The sequence below is a fragment of the Hyaena hyaena genome, unplaced genomic scaffold (genome assembly GCF_003009895.1).
Source record: "Hyaena hyaena isolate Hyena2069 unplaced genomic scaffold, ASM300989v1 scaffold_199, whole genome shotgun sequence".
In the NCBI taxonomy this organism is placed as follows: domain Eukaryota; kingdom Metazoa; phylum Chordata; class Mammalia; order Carnivora; family Hyaenidae; genus Hyaena; species Hyaena hyaena.
The window spans coordinates 1,207,762-1,232,546 of record NW_024080831.1 but is presented as its reverse complement, the minus strand read 5'-3'; the positions used below and the strand labels follow the sequence as shown (position 1 = coordinate 1,232,546).

General features: G+C 41.2%; 1 protein-coding gene across 1 annotated transcript in view; it reads left to right on the top strand.

Moving 5' to 3' along the window:
• Positions 1 to 24,785, top strand: part of MAP3K13 (mitogen-activated protein kinase kinase kinase 13) — a 169,944-nt gene that overhangs the window by 141,910 nt on the left and 3,249 nt on the right. Inside the window, exons 6-13 of the mRNA XM_039241683.1 lie at positions 1,995 to 2,153; positions 3,842 to 4,000; positions 4,421 to 4,529; positions 11,265 to 11,374; positions 12,384 to 12,500; positions 13,225 to 13,362; positions 18,093 to 18,879; positions 23,025 to 23,095. Of these exons, the coding sequence (XP_039097614.1) occupies positions 1,995 to 2,153; positions 3,842 to 4,000; positions 4,421 to 4,529; positions 11,265 to 11,374; positions 12,384 to 12,500; positions 13,225 to 13,362; positions 18,093 to 18,879; positions 23,025 to 23,095 (1,650 nt within the window). The remainder of the gene's footprint in view (positions 1 to 1,994; positions 2,154 to 3,841; positions 4,001 to 4,420; positions 4,530 to 11,264; positions 11,375 to 12,383; positions 12,501 to 13,224; positions 13,363 to 18,092; positions 18,880 to 23,024; positions 23,096 to 24,785) is intronic.

Genomic DNA, 24,785 nt, shown 5'->3' with positions numbered 1-24,785 from the left:
CGAACCCACCAACTGTGAGATCATGACCTGAGCCAATGTCGGCTGCTTAACTGACTGTGCCACCCAGGTGCCCCAGGAAATTTTAGAATATATAAAATCACAAGCTACTTTCTTTAACTCCTCTCATGTAGAGATTAGAGTAATAAGTCACCCAATGAGCCTTTCCCTCCGTTATCAGTATTCCCCTGAACTTCCAGCAGCCTTGGCCTCTTTGGGTTCCAAGCTAACTTTGAGAAGACAGAGATCAGTCTGGCTTGTAGTGGAGAGAGATTCCATTACCTGCATTAAATCTTAGGCTGTGTAGCCACAGCTTTGTCTCAGAGAAGACCTGACAAAATTTCCAACCTCATGTGCTCTCTCTTCTCCCCCCATGTCCGTTCCCTCCTGTCATGCCAGGAAGTCCCAGAGTGAGCAGTACAAAAGAGACAGAAGAGGGAGCTTCTAGCATTTTTCCTTCTAGGGCCTTATCGCCTTTTCTGACTTTCATGGTATATGATTCCATCAGCTTTGCAATTATGCCAGATGTCCCATGATATTTAAATCCTTATGCATTTTCACCAAGACTAACACCATTAAATCAAATTGTGCAAATTATGTAAACTTTACATATCAGGTGCAAAACTAGGGATAGGATGTGGATGAAGGTTTTCTAATGCAGTTGTAAGCACAGCTGTCTGGTAAATAGAGAGCCATGTAACACTGGTGGAGAGAAGGGCAATGTGATGTCCCTGGTTCAGAGAAGGGAGGAGAGAGATTGAGAAGTTTCCTGTTTTCTAGCCATCTCAATTCTGATATTCTGAATGTCTAGCCTTCTTATTATTAATAATAGGTATCTAGGGGCACCTGGGTGGCTCAGTGGGTTAGCACCTGACCTTGCCTCAGGTCATGATCTTGTGGTCAGTAAGTTCGAGCCCCATGTCAGGCCCTGTGTTGAAAGCTCAGAGCCTGGTTTCTACATTGGGTTCTCTCTCTCTCTCTCTCTCTCTCAAAAATAAACATTAAAAAATTTGTTTAAAATAAATAAATGGTTAAAAAAAAGGTCTCTATATCATTAAGCCACTGAAACTCTAGCTTGTGAATATTCTAAAGTTCTAAACAGGTTATTTGAGTGAATTCAGTCTAGTTTGTATGAGCATTAATATTTTGGATTCGACTCATACCAGATTATATTCATCTTTAAGGCTAAAAGAACAATTTTCCCCAGGTCATATTTCAGATAAATACTGTGAAAAGGAAAATATGCCTTGTGTGGAATCTACTTAAGTCTAAATTTATTCCAGCATTTCCTTATTAGCTTTTTAATGTAAAAACTCCTGGTGTCATGGTTCCATGCACGATTTTAGTTGGTCATCATTTAAACAGTGTTTTAGAAGAAGTGTTTTTCTTAGTGGTTTGTCTGAGACTGGCAAGGGAGAAACTGGCATTTATGGAGCATGGGTGTTTTACATATTTAATCTCATTTAATTCAAATGAAAATTCCATGAGGCCATTATTATAGGCCTATGGTTCCTTATCCAAAACTCTTTGAGTCAGGGGATTTCAGAAAGGTCACATAGTGCATTGCCTCACACCCCCAGCAAAGCCTAGAACAACACTCTATAGTGAGCCACAGATAAATAAAATGAATTTGCTTGATATGGATGAGAAAATATTTATATACTGTTTTCAGAGTTTTCTGCATGTGTGAATTCTGGAGAACATACTGTGACCCGAATTGTCCCGATCTTACAGATGAAAAAACTGGCTTCGAAGAAGTAGATAGCTTGGCAGAGGTCACACAGGTAGCAAGTGGTGGAGGCAGGATCAAACCAGGTAGGAAAAGGCCACTATGCTGTGCTGCCTCACACGTTTGAGTGATGGCTAATGCCCCAGTAATACTGGAACTCACATGCTGAATTCCCCAAAGTAGGAGGCAGCAAACTAAGTTGCCTATTACAGTCATGGTGTTTATTAGTACCTAATGATCTGGATGTTCTCTTTATTTCTTTTTAAAGTGTTTTGGTGACTCACACAGATGCAGTAAAAATTTCAGATTTTGGTACATCTAAGGAACTCAGTGACAAAAGTACCAAGATGTCCTTTGCTGGCACAGTCGCGTGGATGGCACCAGAGGTGATACGCAATGAACCTGTCTCTGAAAAAGTTGATATATGGTGAGCAGCACCATGTGTCCCAACTAGAAAGCCTCTCCCACATCACCCTTTTAGTCCTTTACTCCTTCCACAATTCTACTTTCCCAAAATATTCGTTAGTGCTCCTCACTACTGGCTGATTTCAGTCTCCTCTTATCTGAGGTACTACCCAGTGTGATGATCAATGTGCTAAGAAGGACTGAGAGGGGAAATAGAATGAATATGTATTTAGTAAATCATCAGCTTTGGAGACCTTCACAGAATATAGTGAACTTTCTGGAAAATCAAAAATTTACTCCAGATAAGCATTTAGTATCGATGTCTTTCTGAAATATATAATTCTCAAGTTCTTAAATAAAGTACATTAAACAAAGTTTACCTAGTCTTGGTGACTCAGAGCATCATTATATATATCAGTGATGTACTTTGCTGTAATACAGTTTATGTGCTTTAGAGCTATTTGAATATTATATATAATAGAGCTCTTTGCCCTTTTATTAAACAGCCCATATGAGCCATGCTGCTTTTTTTTTTTTTCCTTTTAAAAATCTTTATCAGCTTTTCCTTTGAGGTTACAAATCTTTGCTATTAATAGTATATTTCCCTATAGTCACTTTTCTTCCATTCTTAAAATTGGCCACTAATAACTTTTAGCCTTAAAACCAAAATAATAGCATATATTAAAATTTCATGTAACACCAGAGTAAGATAAACTAGAAATGTGGGATCATTTGTAATTTGGGTAATTATTACCAATGTGTCCTCCTTAGGGATTATACCAATTAAGTTCCCAACAGAAATATATAAGTGTTTTCTCAGTCTCACTGCTAAAATGTGTTAAATTTTTAGATTTTTGCCAACCGTCTAGGTAACAAATGGTATCTTGGGTGCAGCTTTAATGTGCATTCCTCTTATAAGTTAGGTTGTTCATTTTTTCATATGTTCACAAACCATTTGTAATTCCTTATTTGTGAACTATTCAAATCCTTTGCTAAACTTTCTGATCTTTATTCTTATCAATTTATAAGAGTATTTTATATATTAAGGAGATTAGCCTTTTGTGTATAGGAATTACAGATACTTCTCACCTTTGCTATTTTGTTTATGGTGGAGTTCTTTCTCCATGCTAGATTTTTTTGAAAAAGCAATTTAACTGATCAGCCCCTGTGGCTTCTGGATTTCATAACTGGAAAGCCTTCACCACTCTAAGATTAGCAAAAAGAAAAAAAATTTCCCATGTGTTCTTTCAAGATGCTTGTGGCTTCATTTTTTCTTTTCACATTTGAATTTTTGATTCATTGGGAATTTATCTTGATGTAAGATGAACTACAGATTTAATTTTCCCCCCACTTGCCCCAGTAGCATTTATCGTATAGTCTGTTTTCCCTCACCAGTTTGAGATGTCACTGCCATCACATACTCAGTTCCATATGTATTTGGCCTATTCATGGACTCTGTTCCATGAGTCTGGCTGTCTATTCATGCACCAGAGTTAATTATGAAAGCCTTATAATATGGCTTAATATCTAGTAGCGTTGGTTACCCCTCAGTGAGTTTTGTTTTTAGAGTTTTCCTTGCTATTTCTTTCTTCTTATGGCAGTATTAGAATTTTGAAACTGGATATACATTTGATTAAGAATGATAGAGAACTAAAATACAAACCCATCTCTCTGCGCTGTCTTCGGTACCTGTTCCTGGTACTACTGTAGGTCTTTTGGAGTGGTGCTTTGGGAGCTGCTGACAGGAGAGATCCCTTACAAAGATGTGGACTCTTCCGCCATCATTTGGGGTGTTGGAAGCAATAGCCTACACCTTCCAGTTCCTTCCACTTGCCCTGATGGATTCAAAATCCTTATGAAACAGACATGGTAAGAAACATATTTCTCCCAATATTCTCTTTTTACCTTCTTCCTCAAAACCACAAAAATTTCTGTAAAACTTCAGAGAAGTCTCTAATATGGATCTGGAGCAAATCAACTGATTAAAGACTTATTTATAAATAACGAATTTGGCATATGCTGCTATAATAGGCCTTACTAAATGATAGCTATTAGTTCTTTACTAGTCCTAGGGGACTATTATTATAAACAGGTCACTGATCCTAGAGATTTCTATTTTATCTTTACAGGTTTCTCATAATTACATTTTCCTTTTGCTCCTCAGTGCATGAACATTGCCTGAGATATAGCCAGGCATGGAGCCAAAAATGTTTTTATAAAGCAGAATAAAATCTTTACTCTCCTGGACCCAACTTCCGCAGTGCACAAGCTGTCTTTTTTAACTTGTAGGCAGAGTAAACCTCGCAACCGACCTTCTTTCCGGCAGACGCTCATGCATTTAGACATTGCTTCTGCAGATGTTCTTGCCACCCCACAAGAAACCTACTTCAAGTCTCAGGTGAGTCTGGAACCTCTCTTCTGGCATACCAAACACAGAGCCAGGGAGCTCTCGATGAGAAAGAGTAACTCTTAGAACCATTCCGACTCTTATAACAATGATACAGCTGTAGTCTATGTGAAGGAATAATTATGATCTCTGACAAGGAGGAAATTTTGGAGCTTTTTATTTTTTTATTTTTTTAAAAATTTTTAAAAAATATTTTATTTATTTCTAGGTGAGAGAGCGCGACAGCGTGAGCAGGGAAGGGTCAGAGAGAGAGGGAGACACAGACTCTGAAACAGGCTCCAGGCCCTGAGCTGGCAGTCAGCACAGAGCCCGACGCGGGGCTCGAACCCACGAACCGTGAGATCATGACCTAAGTGAAAGTCGGACGCTTAACCGACTAAGCCACCCAGGCGCCCATTTTTGGAGCTTTTTAAGCACTTAAGATATATCATTATCTCATTTGAAGGGAACATGTATCAGAATGTCATCCTCATAGTGGTGGAAATGTTGAAGAGAAAAGAGGAATATATTTGAATTAGAATTACTGCTGATCTTCATGAAAAGAATCCTTCCTTTGAAGGAGAAAGCTACGGTACAGAGGAGGGAAGTGAAATACCAGGGAGAGAGCCCATGATAGAATCAGGCCCAGAGAGAACCTTTCCTCTAACTTGATGCGTCATCCATAAGCACCAGATAAAATGTAATTTAATGTATCTGTTAGCCTTTACTGTCTTACAGACCATTCCAGACTTATGGCTTAAAACAATAAGCTTTAGTTTAGCTTATGGTTCTGTGGGTTGGTAGTTTAGGTGGGCGGTTCTTGTGCTGGCCTCCACTGGGCTCACTCACATGTCTGCAGTCGGAGGCCGAGTCCCCTGTGGGGCTGGCAGTTTCTTGACAGCCTCATTCACAAGTGTGGCGATTGGCTGGCTGTCACCAAGAGTACCTTGGTTCTCTTCCATGTGGCCTCTTGTCTCTCGGCAGCCTAGCTTGGGCTCATTCACAAGCAGTTATGAGGGACACAGATGCAGTGAGACAGCAAGACCCAGGGAACAAGGGATTTTCAAGGCCTAGGCGTGCACCATGCGTGCTAATGTCTCTTTGGCTAAAACAAGTCACAGGCCAACCCAGAATGGGAAGTGGACTTCACCTCCTGGTGAGAGAATCTGCCCCAGCATGCTGTGAGGGCATGGGTGCAGAGGCGGAAGAACTTATGACTGATGAATATAATTGCTGTAATGTCAAAAGGATTCCATCTCTGCACTGAATTGCGGTATCATTTGAGTCATTCTCAGAGAAGATGTTTTATTAGCAACTGGTATCTCCTCACATCCACCCATCTCCAGTGGGTGATGAGCATACCTACCAGGAAAGTATGTGTTGAAAAGAGTACCGCACTGGGAGGGGCATCATCCCTGGGAATTTAACAAGCCCTTCAGCATGCTTCATGACCTGACCCACTTGGGGCTTGGAGTCCCTGCTTCTCAGGTGTCTGATAAACGCAGAGATACTCTGCCCATGAGACATTGGGGGATATCTTAATAAAAACACAGGGTGGGTTTTGTTGTTGTTGTTGTTGTTGTTGTTGTTTATCTTAGATGACCTAAGGACTGATAAATAAGAGACTTTGACCTTGTTGCCCCAAGTCCAACACACACTCTATGGTCCACAAACGTAGCTCTCCTCACAACTGTGTATTTAGATAATCAGGATTGCCCCCACAGATCATTAGCATTTCTGAGGAATTATTATGTAAGGAAAGTGTTTGATTTCAGAGAAAACACAAGGATGTAGGGGGGGTTGACTTCATCATATCATTTCCTATGTCGTTTGATGTGCATTCCGATAAACTCCTTTAGAACTATTATAATCTATGGTCTCTGTATTCAAATACATGTAAATATGGGGCACTGGGAAAGAAGTCTGTCCAATCTCTCTTTGTGTTAGTATTCAGAAAAAGACTTAGGCCCTTTTGTAAAATGAAATAGAGTAATAGTAAATACTTTCTAGGGAGTCTTTCAAGCTTTGGGATATAGTTGCAATCACAGCTTTGCTTCCTTTACCATAAAAGTGTACATACCACAATTTAGAAAAGCAGTTTTTGGTGAGAGTACTAACTCACAAGCAATTGAGACAGCATAACCGTATATACTTGGAAAACTTCAAATTCTAAACAGATTTTACCTGAATGCTCCCAGAACGTCACTTCTGAAGCCACCGTATGCAAAGTACTGTGTCATGCAATTAAGCACCCATATTCGGTATCTTCATTTATACAAACTCACTTTTATAGTAAAATTGAACTCAGAAAAGTTTCTTTGGGGGGCACCTTAGTGGCTCAGTCAGTTAAGGTCCAGCTCTTGCTTTCTGCTCAGGTCATGATCTCACAGTTTGTGAGCCATGGGTCTCCACTTTCCACCAAAACTGTCAGGAGCACCAGCAAAAGAGCCCAGCTGATTCCCTCCTGAGAGAAATTGCTTCAGCTGTTGCTCAGTCTCGCACACGTATAAAGATGCAGCGCGTACAGAACAGATGAACTAAGCAACTAATTTCAGTATAGTATTCGATTCTGCCAAAGCCACTGCCTCATTCCTAGACAATAACCCATTTCTCCAAGTAGGCAATTATTGCTCCTGGCATTCAACTGCATTTGATATCAGTCTTTAGAAAACATTTTAGCGGGGGTCCTGGATCCCCACTGCTAAGTAGGCCATGTGCCCTGCTTCTAAGCTCTGCTGCCATTCTCTGCCTTTGCACCATCCGGTTCCCTCTTGAGTACCACTGCGACCACTCAGAAATTCAGGGGCCTGGAGTTGCAGACTCACTAAGCTCATTATAGGGACAGACTGTGCTCCTCAAGAGTAATCTCATCACAGGGAGCCTGGCTGGCTCAGTTGGAACAGCATACAACTCTTGATCTTGGGATCATGAGTTCGAGCCCTTCATGGAATGTAGAGATTACTTAAATTTTTTAAACTAAAAAAAAAAAAGAGCGATCTCATCATGAGCAAGTAGGTACTTGAGCAGAGGCTGGGCACTTACCTGAGAAGGCAGTAAAGAGGACTCATGTACCAGTAAAGGGTTGACTTTGACCTCTAAATCTTTATTGACTCAGAATCTATAATTTCTGGCTACTTAATCACCTAACGTCCTGCTTCTCTCTTCTTTCAGCTATGCTGGAGCTGGCTCAAATTTTTTTCCTTTTTAAAAATTGTGGTAAAAAATATATAATACAAAATTTGCCATTTTAACCATTTTGAAGTATACAGTTCAGTGGCATTAATTAAATTCACAACATTGTGAAACTGTCACCATAGTTTCAAAACGTTTTCATTACCCCATTAAGCAATAACTTCCCATTCCCTCCCCCTCTCGTTCCTGATAATCTCTGTTATACTTTCTGTCTCTATGCATTTACCTATGCAATCTACTGATTGAATAACTGGAAGGCTGGAGATGATAAAAACCTTGTAAGTGTTATGACCTTTCCCAGGCCTTATGTGGGACATTAAAAGGATCCCATTGGGGCTCCTGGGTGGCTTCGTTGGTTAATTGTCCAACTTCAGCTCACGTCATGGTCTTGCGATTCATGAGTTCGAACCCCATATCAAGCTCTCTGCTGTCAGCAGAGCCTGCTTTGGATCTTGTCCCCCTCTCCCTGCCCTTCCCCTGCTTGTTTGTTCTCTCTCTCTCTCTCTCTCTCTCTCAAACATAAACATTTTTTAAAAGAGTAAAAAGATTTTTTAAAGGATCCCATTAATGGTAATTACCCAGGTTTCACTGGATTTTTCCCTTACCTGCTTATACAAGAATACCTTGTGATGCCCCTCCTATTCCCTCCCTTCACAGCGCCCCCATGCATTTTAGGGGAATCCCCAGTGAAGAGTGGGGATCTCAGTAACCTCATACATTGGAACATCTGCTCTGCTTTCCAGTGACTGCCCAGACACAGCAGGCTCCTGCCTAGCATCTGCTAGGTATTACTTTATTATGGCTTAGCACCATTTTCTACCACAAGACCACAGTCCCCAGCTGGCTTCCATTGGGTGCTGCCATATCTTTAAGGCACTGCCATCACCTACTGAATGCTGCCATTTCCTGCTGTAACTGAAGCTTGGAATTCTCAAGATTCCAAAGCTGCACATTGTTCTCCTTACACAATGTCCTCTTCCTTTTTCTGATGAGTTACACTTTGTTAAAGGTAACAGAGCAGTGCTGGTTATGGCCCAGTGTTTTACAGACATTTTAATGAAACAAGGGGAAATGCCCTCCACTCCTATGATGGTGGTTTTGTTATAGGTCAGGTTCATGCAGGATCCCTCCTGCTCCCATGCCATATGTTCTCTCCGAGGCACCTCAGTCTTTACGAATTGATTTCAGGCCTACCCACCTTTCATTTCTTCAGATATGCCCATGCATGTTAGCACTGCAGATTAAGTGCAAATTGGAATTCTTGTAATGTAAAGATTCAAAGCAATTAATTGTGGTAAAAGTCCAAAATTAAGATCTACCAGGAACACCATACCTGTGGGGGAAATATATGATTAATCAGTACCTGGTGTTTTCCCATACATCTTGTTCTTCTTCATAGGGAAGGGCATACTTCTTTTTGGAAATTTACTTTTTTAATAGGTTCCAATCTTCAAAAAGGTTTATTTCCTCAAGAATTGAAAAAAAAAAAAAATCTATTCTGTGACATCTGATTCCTGACCACCAGGGGGAGATGTTTCTTTTCCTGGTCCCTTCTTTAGGTCTTATACTAGGGCCTAGTGATGTATTTTTACACAAAAGGGGTTGCTTTAAGGCCCAGACCTGGCCAGCTCCCTTATGCTTTTTTGGTCTAATATCTCTTGATTGTCAATCTTAGGCTTCTTGTTTTTAAATTTTTTTAATGTTTATTTTTTAGAGAGAGAGAGAGACAGAGAGAGAGACACACACACACACACACAGAGTGCAAGCGGGGGAAGGTCAGAGAGAGAGAGAGGACACAGAATCTGAAGCAGGCTCCAGGCTCAGAACTATCAGCACAGAGCCCAATGTGAGGCTCAAAATCACAAACTGTGAGATCATGACCTGAGCCAAAGTCGGATGCTTAACTGACTGAGCCATGCAGGCGCCCCGATCTTAGGCTTCTTGAGGCTCAAATATTCTTCTTAACTCAGACTTTGATCTGATGATTAACAGAACAGCATTACTCTGGAGGCTTAACCAAACCTGCATTTATTGCTTAGATACTGTCAAAGACTGTTACCAAACAATGGGCAGTGCATTCTGGATCTGACTTTCTGATGACCTTGACTTTCTGATGATGTTGTTTGGCAGGTTTGGTGCCCAAAAGTCAGCTGACTGACAGAAATCTTTCTCCAATGGTCAGTCAACATATATATAGATATATGAAGACCTAGCATATTATAAATAGATAAGCAGGATGATCAGTTTTAAAATATGTACAATATGATATCCTCTAAAAAATAAATGAGAAATAGCAAATTTGGGGAGAAACCTTCTTTAATTTCGCAATTACTTAAGCATAATTTCTTCCATGATCTAAAGAAATAATTTTAAACATGAATCTAAAAGAAATAGAATAGCTCCAGAGGAAGAATATATAATAGAGGCATTTAGTTATACATCTAGCCTTTACTGGAAATTATCTTCGTCTCATTAGGTTCTTGGGGATTGTAGTTTATATGTAATTTGAGGAAACATCTCCTTTAGCTGTTTTCTAGAAATTGCTTGTAGACTATATTGCAGCAGAGGTTTTTCTACTCCCTAAAATTTAGATAAAATGGGCCTGGAATTGCATGCTCTGTGGAAATTCCTGTTTCTAACACTTCTGTGAATTCCTGAGAAATTTATAATTTCATGGTCCCTCTGGCTCTGCCTTCCTAAAATTTTTGGGCCCCATCCCTGCCATCATGTGCTTGCTCCTCTATCTTTATCCTGTCATTGACGCAAATGTGAAGTTCAGCACCTTTCCTTGATGTCCAGAATAACAAAAACACTCATCCAAAGTCAAGATGAATGTCAGAGACTTTACTCAAGGTTTAGGAAATTGGAAAGGGATCACATTTTGACAAACTGAAATCACATGTTAGATATTTATCCCCGTTCTAAAAATTTTGTCAAACTATTAAATAGTTTAGCCATACATACTCTTTCTCCTCCTCTTTCCCCTTTTCTATTCTTTCCCTCCCAAATTCCTGTATGATTTCCTATATTTTTATTCCTAACTCCTGCTCTTCATTTCCCTTGAGTCTTCTATTACCAATATTTTTTGAAGGTATTTTCATAAACAAAACCTAAGAGGAATTCTGGAACCAATTGTAAACATGATCATATTCTCACTGGCATATACTTATACAGATGGTTATCAGAGCCTTTCTTTCTGTCCAGGTCAGCTCAGCCACCATCTTCACATAAACCTGAACTCTCTTATCCCAGGGGTGATGGCTCTATGCCAGCTGTGATATGTCAGGTGGCCAGTATGACAAGGAAACTGGAAAAAGAGACAGCATCACAAGTTGGACTAAATACAGAAAATAAGGTCACAGTGTATGGGGTAGGAGGTGCAGATAGAGGAATATGAGATATTTTGCTGTAATCAACTAGTATTTATTGAACATTTATTTGTTAAGGCTCTTCAGTAAAAGCATGCGGGGGAAGAAATCTTGGACAGGATCCTATGGTTCCATCAGGGATTAAAACTTCTAGAATATTAACAAAGTCTAATTTGTCCTCACCCAGGCTGAATGGAGAGAAGAGGTGAAAAAACACTTTGAGAAGATCAAAAGTGAGGGAACCTGTATACACCGATTAGATGAAGAACTGATTCGGAGGCGCAGAGAAGAGCTCAGGTCTGTTGTTCTCTCCTTTCCCATCTCTTCTCATCCCCAGATCTTCAGATTCTGGCAGGAACTCTCCTTGTGTTGAAGAGTTCCTGATGAAACTCCATTTCACCTTGTACACACTGTTCACCTGTGCTGTTAATTCTCTTTAAAAGTTGCCCTAAAAGGTAGCCATCCTTTATGTTGCTGTTCCGTCTTCTCCCTGCAATCTTGTTATCTTCCTTTATTATATCTCTGCAGCAAACACTCCTAGAGCAATGCCCTTTCTTCATTCAGTGCCTGTCCTAAGTGACGTGGAAGGCAGTACTTTATAAGACGTAGTTCCTGGTCTCAAGGTGCTTATGATCAATGAAGGGGTACAAGACATAGTCATAGATAGCCACTCTATTAGACAAGATCTGTACTACAGATAAGTACAAGGTCAAGGAATCAGCCTTGATTGCGTATTCCCAATAACGTATATATTATATATATTATAGTATTCTTATTAAGATATCAACACTGCACAAAGGCTACAAATTATATACAAATCACATTCAGATTTTATCTGTGGCCCTCCTGCCTGTTCTATATGGCTGGGTGTGGCCCCTAAGGGTAAACCAAGTGAAAGCTTGGATTTCCCATCTCCCACTCCAACTTATCAGAGTCATTACATCAAAAAGGGGATCCTTAAGTTTAGATGGCCCACAGACCAGTGCTTTTTTTTTTTTTTTAACATTTGTTTATTTTTGAGAGAGAGACAGAGAACAAGCTGGGAAAAGGCAGAGACAGAGGAAGATACAGAATCTGAAGTAGGCCCCAGGGTCTGAGCTGTCGGCACAGAACCTGACACGGGGTTCGAACCTGTGCATTGCAAGATCATGACTGAGCCGAAGTTGGACACCTAACCAACTGAGCCACTCAGGCGCCCCAGACCAATGCTTTTGTGATAAACCATCCTGGTTTTTATTTCATTAGTGCCATTCTTTGTTCTCCCCCAAGGTAGTCAGCTTTGCTGATCCTGTATTTTCTTTGATAGGCATGCTTTGGATATTCGTGAACACTATGAGAGAAAACTTGAGCGGGCTAATAATTTATACATGGAATTGAGTGCCATCATGCTGCAGCTGGAAATGCGGGAGAAGGAGCTCATTAAGTATGTATCCAGACTGCTGTCTGTCCTTACTGAGTTGGGTCATCCTATCAGCAGTAATGTACTGCTCCTCCACGTTGCTACTACTCAAGACTAAAAATAGCAAATACTTTATTCATTTACCCAACATTCCCTAAGGGATGTGCTGTGCACAGGTCTCTACTCCCGAGGCACTTTCAGCTGGGTGGAGTTGCTGTAGAGCTCGTTATAGAGAAATATGCACTTGATAGGCATTTGCAACTTCACCCTGTTGAATGGCCCTAAGAAAGGGTCCTCTTTTCAAGAAAATCTTGATGTGGAGTGGGAGCTGTTTGCCCCCCGGGGAAGTAAGGTGGCTGATGAAAGTGGATTAAGGTACTCTATTTTTTTTTTATTAAAATTAAAGTTATTATTTAATTTGATAAGGACAAGAAAACCTGGTGGTCCTGACCAAAACAGCAACTGAAAATAAGTAGGTCTTCTACCATCGCATTGTGTCTCCCGTGGGGTATGTTGAGGGAGGCAAGGTCAGCCCCTGAGTCCACCTGAGAGTAGAAGTGCACAGTGAAATTACATTAGTTGAATTTCGTATCTTTTTTCCCCTTTGCAACCTAAATAGTAACCTTGTAATTCAAATGACGTATATCTGTTAAGTGTGACCAGCATCTGTGAGTGGAATTAGCCTGTGAAAACATTCTGCCCATCTGTCTGCAGTGACTGAGATGTGGCTTTTCCTTTCATTCTGCAGGCGTGAGCAAGCAGTGGAAAAGAAGTATCCTGGAACATACAAACGACACCCTGTCCGTCCAATAATCCACCCCAACGCCATGGAGAAACTCATGAAGAGGAAAGGTGCGCCTCATAAATCAGGGATGCAGACCAAACGGTGAGACACCTATGCCAGCTTGGTATTAAGAGAAATGAGAAAAAATTCCCCTAAGAATATATGATCACATCGTGGTTGGTGTGTCCACTCCGTAGCTCATCATTGGCACACTTGCCTTTAGATAAAATAAGGTGGTGAGGTAAGAGAATGTGTCATGAACTTTAGGAATCTAGTTTTTTCTGTCTGAGGACATAGATATTAATTGTCTTTGGATGGAGTAGTGAAAAGAGAAAGCACTGGGAGCCAGACAGACCGGGATTCAAATCCCAGTTCTACCTATGCTAAACTACATGATGTGGGTCATGCCACTTGATCTCTGTCAACCCCATCAGTAAAATGGTATAATGATCACACATGAGATTTCTTCGTCTTTTTTTGACCTGTAGCACACAAAATTGGGTTCATCATAATTTTTATTTTATGCAACAGTGGTCCATGTATGTCCCACTTTTATTTATTCATTTAGTTCTTTTTAATAATGTAATAAGTGCCTATAAATCTACCACCAAAAACTAAAGGAGGGGCTTTGGTAGTTACCTATACCTAATCGTGTGGGTCCCCTCATTCTACTCCTGCATGGGATTTCTGTGAAGTTTAAAGAGATAAATGTGAGGGGCACCTGTGTAATTCAGTCAGTTAAGTATCCGACTTCGGCTCAGGTCATGATCTTGTGGTCTGTGAGCTCGAGCTCCGTGTCAGGCTCTGTGCTGACAGCTCAGAGCCTGGAGCCTGCTTCGGATTTTGTCTCCCTCTCTCTCTGCCCCTCCCCCACTCACACTCTGTATCTTAAAATTGAATAAATGTTAAAAAAAATTGTAAGATAAAATTACAAACCACGACTGCTAAAAAATTAGTTTTTGAATAATTTTTTTAAAAAAAGTTGCCCTTTCCACTAATTACAACACAGTCAGTTTTTTTTATTATCAGGCTCTACTAGATCTCCATTCTTCCCAAATAACGGAGAGTGGACTGCGTTCCAGCCACATTAATGTAGAGGAAAGAAATGTCCCTAAACCTGAGGTGTAGACCCAATGGTGAGACTTGAGAACAATGCAATAAGGATAAAAGTAAGGATAAAATGCAAACCAAGAATGTATTGAAAGGCTTTCAGAATGGTGGCCATTCTACCATAGCAGGACTAATAGAAATCTAAACTACTAAGCAGCAGCTACATGGATTAATTCCAATTTTGCTTTTACTTACCACCCCTGACCAGCTTCTAGTCAAATACTGAGAAATTGTTTGCACATGGCACCTGGCAAAACCCTCTGAGGATCCCAACACCTCTTTGTTTTGCCATGTTAGCCAGTGACAGAGTTCACTTTCTGGCTCTTCCCTGAATTCTGCTACAGATAAAACTAAGAGCTTTGGAAGAGAAAATAGTACTTTTTAATTTTTCAAAATATGAGCTCATGTTTACTTTTAACTTTGGCTATGAGGAATATATTTGGAAGAGTTTGCCACCACCAGCAGATGCTCAGTCGACAAGCTAACTGAACTCATCCAGGAAGGCAACCTGGAATGGCTCTTTGAGCTGCGAAGAGTTCTGCTTTCAGTTGATTGCACCTGGAGGATTTCAGTTTCAGATTATTTGGACAGTCCAATGATTAAGTCAGAAGCCCAGTGTCCTCTGAGGAGATCAGAGAGGAAAAACCATCCACCATCTATGGTGTGTCAATGTGGGTTCAGTTGGGGACTAAAAAGAAGAGAATTGGAGTTCTAATATGGATCCACTAAGCCTGTCACAAGTGAGTATAATCCAGTACAATAGCCTAAATACCTCATAATAAAGAGAAGCTTGGAAAGGGGAAAGAGCTGTTCCTTAGTGTCAAAACACTGGGGTCTGAGTTATGACTTCTGTCATTAACTTTGTGATGAACACAAGCCAACTAACCTCTAGAATCCCTCAGTGCCATTATCTATAAAATGAATATTGGAAAATGAATAGTAGGAAACAAGTGTTTTATACATTATAAAGCGCTTTGTAAATGTATCATTGTTACTCTGTGATGTTTACACTGCTAGGTTCAATAAAAGCAGACTTCACCTGATTTAGGATACTTCTACCTCAGCTCTCTTTTAGATCTTGGCCTGGCCAGTCACTGTGTAAGTAGATGCCCGTAACTGGGCTTTGGATGGCTCTCTTGCCTCAGTATAAGCCCCAGTACCTCCTCAATTCACATACTTCCTCTGGCACAATTTGGCCAGCTGACCACCAAACCATGAATCTGAGGCAAGAAGACGCTGATATCACACAGTATCCTGCCCACCTTATATACCAGTGGTATCTGGAACTTCTGTGCTAAGACGAGCCTTGAACAATAGCCCTGAAGTAGTAGGAGTCTCTCCTACAGTCTGATGCCTACTAATTTCCTGTGAGCCCTAGCTATTCAAATGTGGTCCTCAGTTCAGCATCACCTGTGAGTGTGTAGCTCTTGGGGCACCTGGGTGGCTCAGTTGGTTGAGCATCCAACTCCTGATTTTAGCTCAGGTCATGATCTCACAGTTCATGGGATTGAGCCCCGTGTCATGCTCTGTACTGTCAGCGCTATCAACGCAGAGTCTGCTTGGGTTCTCTCTTTCCACTCTCTCCACCCTCCCCTGCTCATGTGCTCTCAGTATTAGAAATGCGGACTCTAAAGGCCTCAGATCTGACCTACTCAACCATTTTAATAAGCCCCAAGTGATTTGTAGGCACCTTTAAGCTTGTCCTCTGAATCTCCAATAAGCCAGACTGGAAATTAGGAGAAACTTTTGTTAGGATTCTGCCAGTAATGCCCTATAAGACCATGAGACACTCTGGGTTTTGGATTCCTCCTCACATAAGGTGGAGGCAGGACTGTATCTGTGGTTTTCAAACAAGGTCTGGGACACCCTAGGGCCCACATAGAGGTGTCAGGGATTACTGCGGAAGTAGGGAGGACGAGGAGGGGAGCCCTGCAAGGAGGAGCTTCTGCTCTCCCACCCCTCTTCAACTATTCCACTATATCTGGGGGAGGGGCAGGTTGAGATATAATTGACTTACAACATTATATTAGTTTCAGGTGTACAATGTAGCAATTCAATATACATGTATATATTTTGAAATAATTATCACGTAAGTCTAGTTAACATCCATTCATCAGCATAAATAATTACATTTTTTTCTTGTGGTAATAACTTTCAAGATCTCTTAGCGACTTTCAAATATGCAGTATGGTACAGCTGACCATTGAACAACATGGGTTTGAACTACACAGTTGCACTTATATGTGAATATTTTGCAGCATAGTCCAGTACATGTATTTTCTCTTCCTTATGATTTTCTTAACATTTTCTTTTCTCTAGCTCACTTTATGTATTATATGTATATAATACATATAATATACAACATATGTATTAATCCACTGTTTATGTTATCAGTAAGACATCTGGTCAACAGCAGGCTATTATTAAGTTTTCAGGAGTCAAAAGTTATACTTGGATTTTTAACTGTGTGTGTTATTGAAGGATCAACTGTATCATTAACTATAGTCTCTCTCCATGCTGTACATTACATCCACAGGACTTATATATTTTATAACTGGAAGTTTGTACCTTTTGGACCCTCTTTACCCATTTCACCCATCTTCTCCCACCCCCCACCTCTAGCCACCTGTCTGTTCTCTTACTATATCTATTTTATATACGGAGTTCCTCATAATTCATTTATAAAAAGATTCTGTTGCTTAAAGTTTGGGTCTTCCAGCTCTGTAATTTGCTGATTCGTGTCTGTCTGGTCCCAAAGAAGGAAGGAAGTAGTGGACCGGCCTGGTATCCTCGAGTTTCTGCCCGTACCAGTTCATCAGTTCAGAAACCAGCTATTGTTTACCTGTGCAACTGGAATCCGTGTGTGTGAGGTTTACCGTCAAGCTCTGGATTCCTCTTGCACATGACCTATATGACCAGCCCGACAGCACTTGAAAACAGGACTGTGAGAGGACCTCCTCCCGTAAGGAGCCAGGTCACCTGGCAGTGACAAGGCCAGGTCACTCCTCCCCGGAGCTTCTCTTGCTGGCTTTGCTCAACCTCCTGGGCACCATACTATTTCCCCTTCCCTCTTCCACCCCTTTCTTCTCAGCCTTCCTTAAACATTTTTGAGTACTGAGTGTGAGCAGGGCTCCCTTAATGTCCCTCCCATACAGAGATGGATGGACTTAGTCCCAGACCTCAAGGAGACCATGTCTAAACCAAGATCCTTGAACTTGGCCTCCTGCCTAATTAACCTGAGGTTTCCTTCTCTTGTACCAGACCCCTGTGATTTGTGATCTTTTGTGGGATCTCTCTAGATCCATCATCAGATAGATTTCTCATCATGGGCAAATCCATGCGTATGCCTTGGCATATTGGCACCAGGCTGATAGATGAGATTATGAGGAAAAGATTAAGAAACCTACAGGGTAGAATTAGAATTTAAAGGGGATTGAGTACCTCAGCTAGTGAGACGCAGAATAAAATCCAAAAGGAATAAAGGAAATCCTCTATGGTTGAACTTCTAGGTTGTTTCTAATTTTCTGTTGTTTTAAACTAGAATATAACATAACACCTTCAAACATACATCTTCATGCACATCTGTTATCTCCATTGGATAAATCCCTGCCTATGTGACTGCTGTTTCACAGAGTGTGTATATTTTAAGGCTTGGGTTACATTTCCCTAACTTGAATGTGTTTTTTCATACGTTTAAAACTAAATCTTTTCTTTTCTCCCAGGCCAGATCTATTGAGATCTGAAGGTATCCCCAGTATGGAGGTAGCTCCCGCCGCATCCCCTTTGTCTGGAAGTCCCAAAATGTCCACCTCAAGCAGCAAGAGCCGATATCGGAGCAAACCACGCCACCGCCGAGGGAACAGCAGAGGCAGCCATAGTGACTTTGCAGCGATCTTGAAAAATCAGCCAGCACAAGAAAACTCACCGCATCCCACTTACCTACACCAAGCTCAGTCCCAGTACCCTGCTTCCCATCACCATAATCCTATGCAGCAGCAATACCAGCAATGCCCTCCTGCCATGGCTCAGAGTCACCATCCCAGACTCAACATGCACGGACAGGACATTGCAACCTGCGCCAACAACCTGAGGTATTTTGGCCCAGCAGCCGCCCTGCGGAGCCCACTCAGCAACCATGCTCAAAGACAGATGCCTGGCTCTAGCCCTGACCTCATCTCCACAGCCATGGCCGCAGATTGCTGGAGAAGCGCTGAGCCTGACGAGGGCCCAGCTGGCCCCTGGGGCTGTTGTCAGGCTGACCCTTATGACCCCTGCCTCCAGTGCAGGCCAGAACAGTGTGGTTCCTTAGACCTACCCTCTGCTGAGCCAGTGGGGAGGAGCCCCGACCTTTTCAAGTCACCAGCACACAATCCCCTCTCGGAAAATCCCCAGGGTTCTGAGAAAATGGACGAAAACAAATTCAAAGGCTGTAGGTCTGCATCATCCCTTGGCATCCCTCATCACGTCACCCCCCCAATGCTACCTCGAAACACAAGGCCCTTGCAAAAGGTAAGCCGTAATGACAGCAGCATGTGCCACTGCCTTCACGGACTGTTGTGCACATTGGAACACGCATGTAACGTGTCCGTTTTGGAAAAGGATGAGATGGCAAAAGCATAAGTGGAAGTTCTTTTTTTACTTTAAATACTCTATCACACTGCTTAAGTGATAGAGAACACTCTTAGGGAACTACTGACCTGAGAGGACTGGTTCAAATATATATAAGTTATAAATAGATAACCAGGGATATGTAATCAAAACTAGGAGGCTAGTCATGATGGATGTTGCAAGAAGATTGGATGTTGCTTCTCTCTCTCTCTCCCTCTTCTCTCTCCCTCTCTCCCCCTCATGGGATTCTTTATCTTCCTTCTCTCTCTCTCTGCCCCTCGCTCACTTGTGCCCTCTCTCTCAGGAAAAAAAAAAAAAAGTACAGTACCTTGTTTAATCCAGCACTTCCCTCACCTATTTGGCCATAATGGCTTTAAAAATAATATCTATTAATATCCCATGGAACTAGCCTTCTTCATAATTTCTTCTTCATATTTTGGAGGGGTGCCCGCTTAGCTCAGTTGGTAGAACATGTGACTCTTTAACTTAGGGTCATGAGTTCAAGTCCCATGTTGGGTGCAGAGCCTGCTTAAGAAAAAATAATATACAATATTATAGATTTCCAAAATATATTGTTTTTCTTAATATTGTATTTTTTTTTTTATATATTATTTTATACAATATTAAGAAAAACAATATATTTTGGAAATCTATAATATTGTATATATACAAAAAATACAATATTAAGAAAAACAATTTATTTTGGAAATCCCTGCCTATATTAATAACCATCATGACCCAGTGAGTTCTTAGTCACTGAAACCTGTTCTCCTCAGCCACTAGCTGTCTAGGGTTTATTAGCTTGGAGGCAATCTACCATAGTGGTTAACAGCATAAGCCTGGGAGCCAGACAGATCTGAGTTCAAAGCAAGGCTCTTACATTTAGAATCTCTATGAACATGGCTGCCCTTGTCTATAAATGGGGCAAATACTGGCCCCTGCCTCACTGGCTGGTATGAAGATTAAATGGGTTAATACATATAAAGCATTTCGAACAGAGCCTGGCACGTAACAAGCTTCCAAACATATTAGCTCATCTTGCTAATGAGTTAAAAATAACATTATGTATGAAAAGTGTTTAGCGCAAGGCAGACACCCACTCAGTCTTCAGTAGTGCTTCACCTCAGCAGCACTTAGCAGGAGCACAGGTAAAGGAATGAAAGGGTCTAAAATGTAAATGAGATTGTTTTGGTCCACTAGACATTTAAAAGAAGTTCACATATCAGTCAGAATGGCTAGAATCAGGGGCACCTGGGTGGCTCAGTTGGTTAAGCATCCAACTTCAGCTCAGGTCATGATCTCATAGTTTGTGAGTTCGAGCCCTGCATTGGGCTCTGTGCTGACAGTGTGGAGCCTGGAGCCTGCTTCATATTCTGTGTCCCCCTCTTTCTCTGCCTCTCCCCTGCTCACACTCTGTCTCTCTGTTTCTGTCTCTCTCTCAAAAATAAACAAACATTAAAAAAAAAAAAAAGAATGACTAGAATCAAAAAGACAAGAAATAACAAGTTGGAGAGGATGTGGGGAAAAGGGAACTCATGTGCACTATTGGTGTGAATGTCAACTGGTGCAGCCACTATGGAAAACAGTATGGAGGTTCCTCAAAATATGAAAAGTAGAACTACCATATGACCTCTAGTACCTTCACTACTGGGTATTTACCCAAAGAAAACAAAAGCACTAATTAGAAAAAATATGTGCACCCTTGTGTTTATTGCAGTATTGTTTATAATGGCCAAGATATGGAAACAACCTAAGTGTCCATCAATGGATGAATGGATAAAGAAGATGTCATGTGTGTATGCATTTATACACTCACACACACACACATACACACATACATACATTCATACATACATACACTGGGATACACTCAACCATAAAAAAAGAAGGAAATTTTGCCATTTGTGAAAACATGGATAGACCTAAAAGGTATTATGCTAAGCGAGATAAGTCAGACATAAATGACAAATACCATGGAATCTAAAAAACAAAACAAATGAACAAACAAAAAAACCAAATAGATTCATAAGTGTGGAGAATAAACTAGTGGTTGCCAAACGAGTGGGGTAGTGGGAAGGGGTGAAATAGGTAGAGGGGGTTAAGAGGTTCAGACTTCCAGGGGCACCTGGGTGGCTCAGTCGGTTAAGCGTCCTACTTCAGCTCAGGTCATGATCTCGTGGTTCATGGGTCCGAGCCTCAAGTCGGGCTCTATGCTGACAGCTCAGAGCCTGGAGCCTGTTTCAGATTCTGTATCTCCTTCTCTCTCTGAACCTCCCCTACTCACACTGTGTCTGTCTGTCTGTCTCTCTCTCTCTCTCTCTCTCTCTCTCTCTCAGAAATAAATAAAACATTAAAAAAATATTTTAAAAAAAGAGGTTCAGACTTCCAGTTATAAATAAATAGGTCACAAGGGGTGAAGAGTAAAGCATAGGGAATATAGTCAATAATACTGTAATAACTTTGTAAGATGACAGATGATAACTATACTTGTTTTGTCAAGCATAGCAAAATGTATACAATTGTTGAATCACTGTGTTACACACCTGTAACTCATATAATATTAGAAACCAACTGCACTTCAATTGAAAAAAAAAGAAGTTGAAGCTGAGGGCTTCTATCTCAAAACTGTATTTCTTCCCCACATGCAGTGCTTGCTGCTGACTAAGCATTCCCAGAGATTAAGTTGTGTTCTGGGTGCTCTGCCCCCCCATTCCCTATGTGGCCAGTAACATGTATTGTTTTCAGTAACAACTTTATTGTGATATAATTCTCATACTGTAAAGCTCTCCTGTTAAGTGTACAACTCAGTGCTTTTATTCACAGCTATGCAGTCATCACCACAATCAATTTTAGAATGTTTTCATCAACCCGCAAACAAACCCGGCACCGTTTAGCAGTCACCCTAGTGCCCTCCCAGGTAACATGTATCTTTGAGCCATTCTGATACCATTATGATGCATTCTGTGGGCCCAGGGGCCAGGAAACACCCACCCTATCCATTGCGCCTCCCTGGAACTTCTCTCGACCCAGGATACACTTCCATGGTACACCTAGGGTAAATGCTCATCTCAGCAGTCAGTATAACCCCATGCCTCTCTTTCCTACTCAAATAAGCATTTCGGAATACAAACCAGTAAGAGTGATAGTATATTAAAACTGACTTTAAAAGTAAACTATCCTCAATCTTTGGTACAATTACTTGGGCTCAGTTACCCACCTCACAAGGGATGATAGTAATCCAGTACATTATGATTCTGTGGGTAAGGAGAGCTGATTTTAAGTGTGGCTGTTCTTATGTCCGCGAAGAGAAATGGACTCTTCCTGTGAAGGAAGATCATATTCTCAGGACACTTACCCAGACTTGCAGATCAACCACAGAGCCCTAGCAGTCATGAGGCCTCACATGTCCCAACCAAAGCTCTCTCATCCTGTCCAACATGCTGGCTCAATAATGCACTAAGCACCTATTTTGTATGCAGTGTTGTATTCGTGGTGGAATGAGAAATACGATACAAGATATGGCCTGACCCTCAAATAATGTATGCCTTAGTAGTGCAAATGATATAAGCATAGTAACTGTATTACTGAAAAGGTGATTGGTTACATAAAAGGGGAAAAGTAGTTGTTGGATTTTGAAGAACTGGAAGATCACTTCTTGGTGGAGTCCCTGTGTCAGGGCCTGGAACCATGAATAACAATAATTACAAAAGGCTGCCCCCAAATCCAGACCTTCTCTCTAGTTTCCCCTTCTTATCATTCTTCTTGGACAGTCTCGTGGAGTCCTCACCTACCTGAGGGCAAGGCTCACATTTACTCAGTTCTGTGTGTCTTCTGTCAAAGAGCACAGACCCAGTCGTCATGGACACCGAGGAAAAGTTGTTGAATGAATGAAGGAAAATATATATGTTTAAAGATGACACTCAGCAAACTACTATTCAATGCCTTTTTATTATAATTAATCTTTTATATGGAGTGTGTGTGTGTGTATGAGAGGGAGAGAAAGAGAGAGAGAGATTGAGATAAAACTCTCCCCTTGTTCTCCTCAGAGTGGAGATGACTCCTCAGAAGAAGAAGAAGGGGAAGTAGATAGTGAAGTTGAATTTCCACGAAGACAGAGGTAAAACCAATACACACACGTGACTGCTTTCAGTGTAACGGGAGAAATCCTGGGTTTGCCATACCTCCTGTTCAGTCACAGATCCCCTTCAAACAACCACCTTCTAGGGAGATTTGAACTCACCATTCCTCTTTCCCCACTGCCACATTTTGGCGGCTGGCTCTGCACAGCAGATTAGTTCATCAGAATTCATTGGTTAGGAACTTTAAGATGAGGAACATAAATATGGATTCAAGGTTGCATTTGACAATGTAGCAGGCATTTTATGAGAGATGGCCATGCTGTTTTGTGGATAATATCATTGGTTTCTGGTGTACCTCCTTTTATTAGTCTCTTAGGCTGCTATAACAAAATACCACAGGCTGGGTGGTTTAAACAATAGGAATTTATCTTTCACAGTTCTGGAGGCTGGGAAGTCCCAAATCAAGGTTCCTGGTGAGGACTCTCTTCGTAGCTTGCGGACAGTAGCCTTCTTTCTACAGGAAAATATCTTCCTCTAATAAGGTCACAGTCCCGTGGGATTTTGGACCTGCCCTTATGATCTCATTTAACCTTAATTAATTATCTCCTAAGAGCCTGTCTCCAGATTCAGCCACACTGGGGTAGGGCTTCAACATACGAATTGGGGTGGAGGGGGGGACACAATTCAGTCCAGAAGGTGGGGGGTGGGGGAACACAATTCAGTCTGTAGCACTCTCCATGTCTTGGATTTTATGCCCCACTGAAGTATAATTAATTAGGTTGAGTCCTCCTTCAACCTAGCCTTAAAAATAGCTTCCTGCTTAGCCAGAAATAGTAATTTGTAAATTAAAGAAGTACTACGTCCCCCTACTTCTAAAAAAGAGCTGCCCTTATATAGGAGCGTGGAAGGTAGTTTTCCTCCACGAAAGCCTTTTCTGCTAGTAGGCATTCTGCTCTTGAAGAGTATGGCTCTAAGAATCCGCCAGAAAGGCTTATGTACCTGCCCAGAAATAGGAATTCTCTGCAAACCAAGGGATTCCTTTGGTAAATTGTATTCTGGGTCCCCACACTGTGCAAAGAACTGAAATCTGTTCTCATCCCCTGAGCTATTCCTGCCACATTGCCACTGCTGCCTTATTGTCTCTTGGTTTCTCCTATGCAGTGAAATTGAATCTGAGTAAAATGTCTTTTCGTTCCCTGAACTCACTCTACTGACATCACAATTACATGACTTCAGCTTTGTTCCCCTGACACACCATCCACTCAGCCCACCTAATTGCTTCCCGCCTTTCTTGTTGGTCATGATGCAAATATATGTTTTTACTGCATGGTTTTCCTTTCTATATTATAACATTTTTCTCCCTATCTCTTTTCTGGATTCCCAGGCTTGAGATGTCTTATAAGTCCTACTTTAATTTCCTTTTCCCACAGGCTATTTTCAGGTGTCCTTGATTCCCGCAACCCTGTAGCCTATCACCTGACCTTGTCACTGGGGAGGCTCAGATTATATGCCATCAAAATCACTTTGTACTAAGAAATACAGAAAGATCTGAAAATGACAGAGGAAAAAGTCAGTCTTCTTTTTATTTGTTGTCTTTTGAAACCACTGTGAACTAACAGCATTCTTATTTACTATGCTACTTAGAAACAATGGGGAAAAACTGAAGAACTTATGCAAATTCTCCCTCTGCCCCCCCCCCCCCCACCCCTGCAGATTTTGCCTCATCTG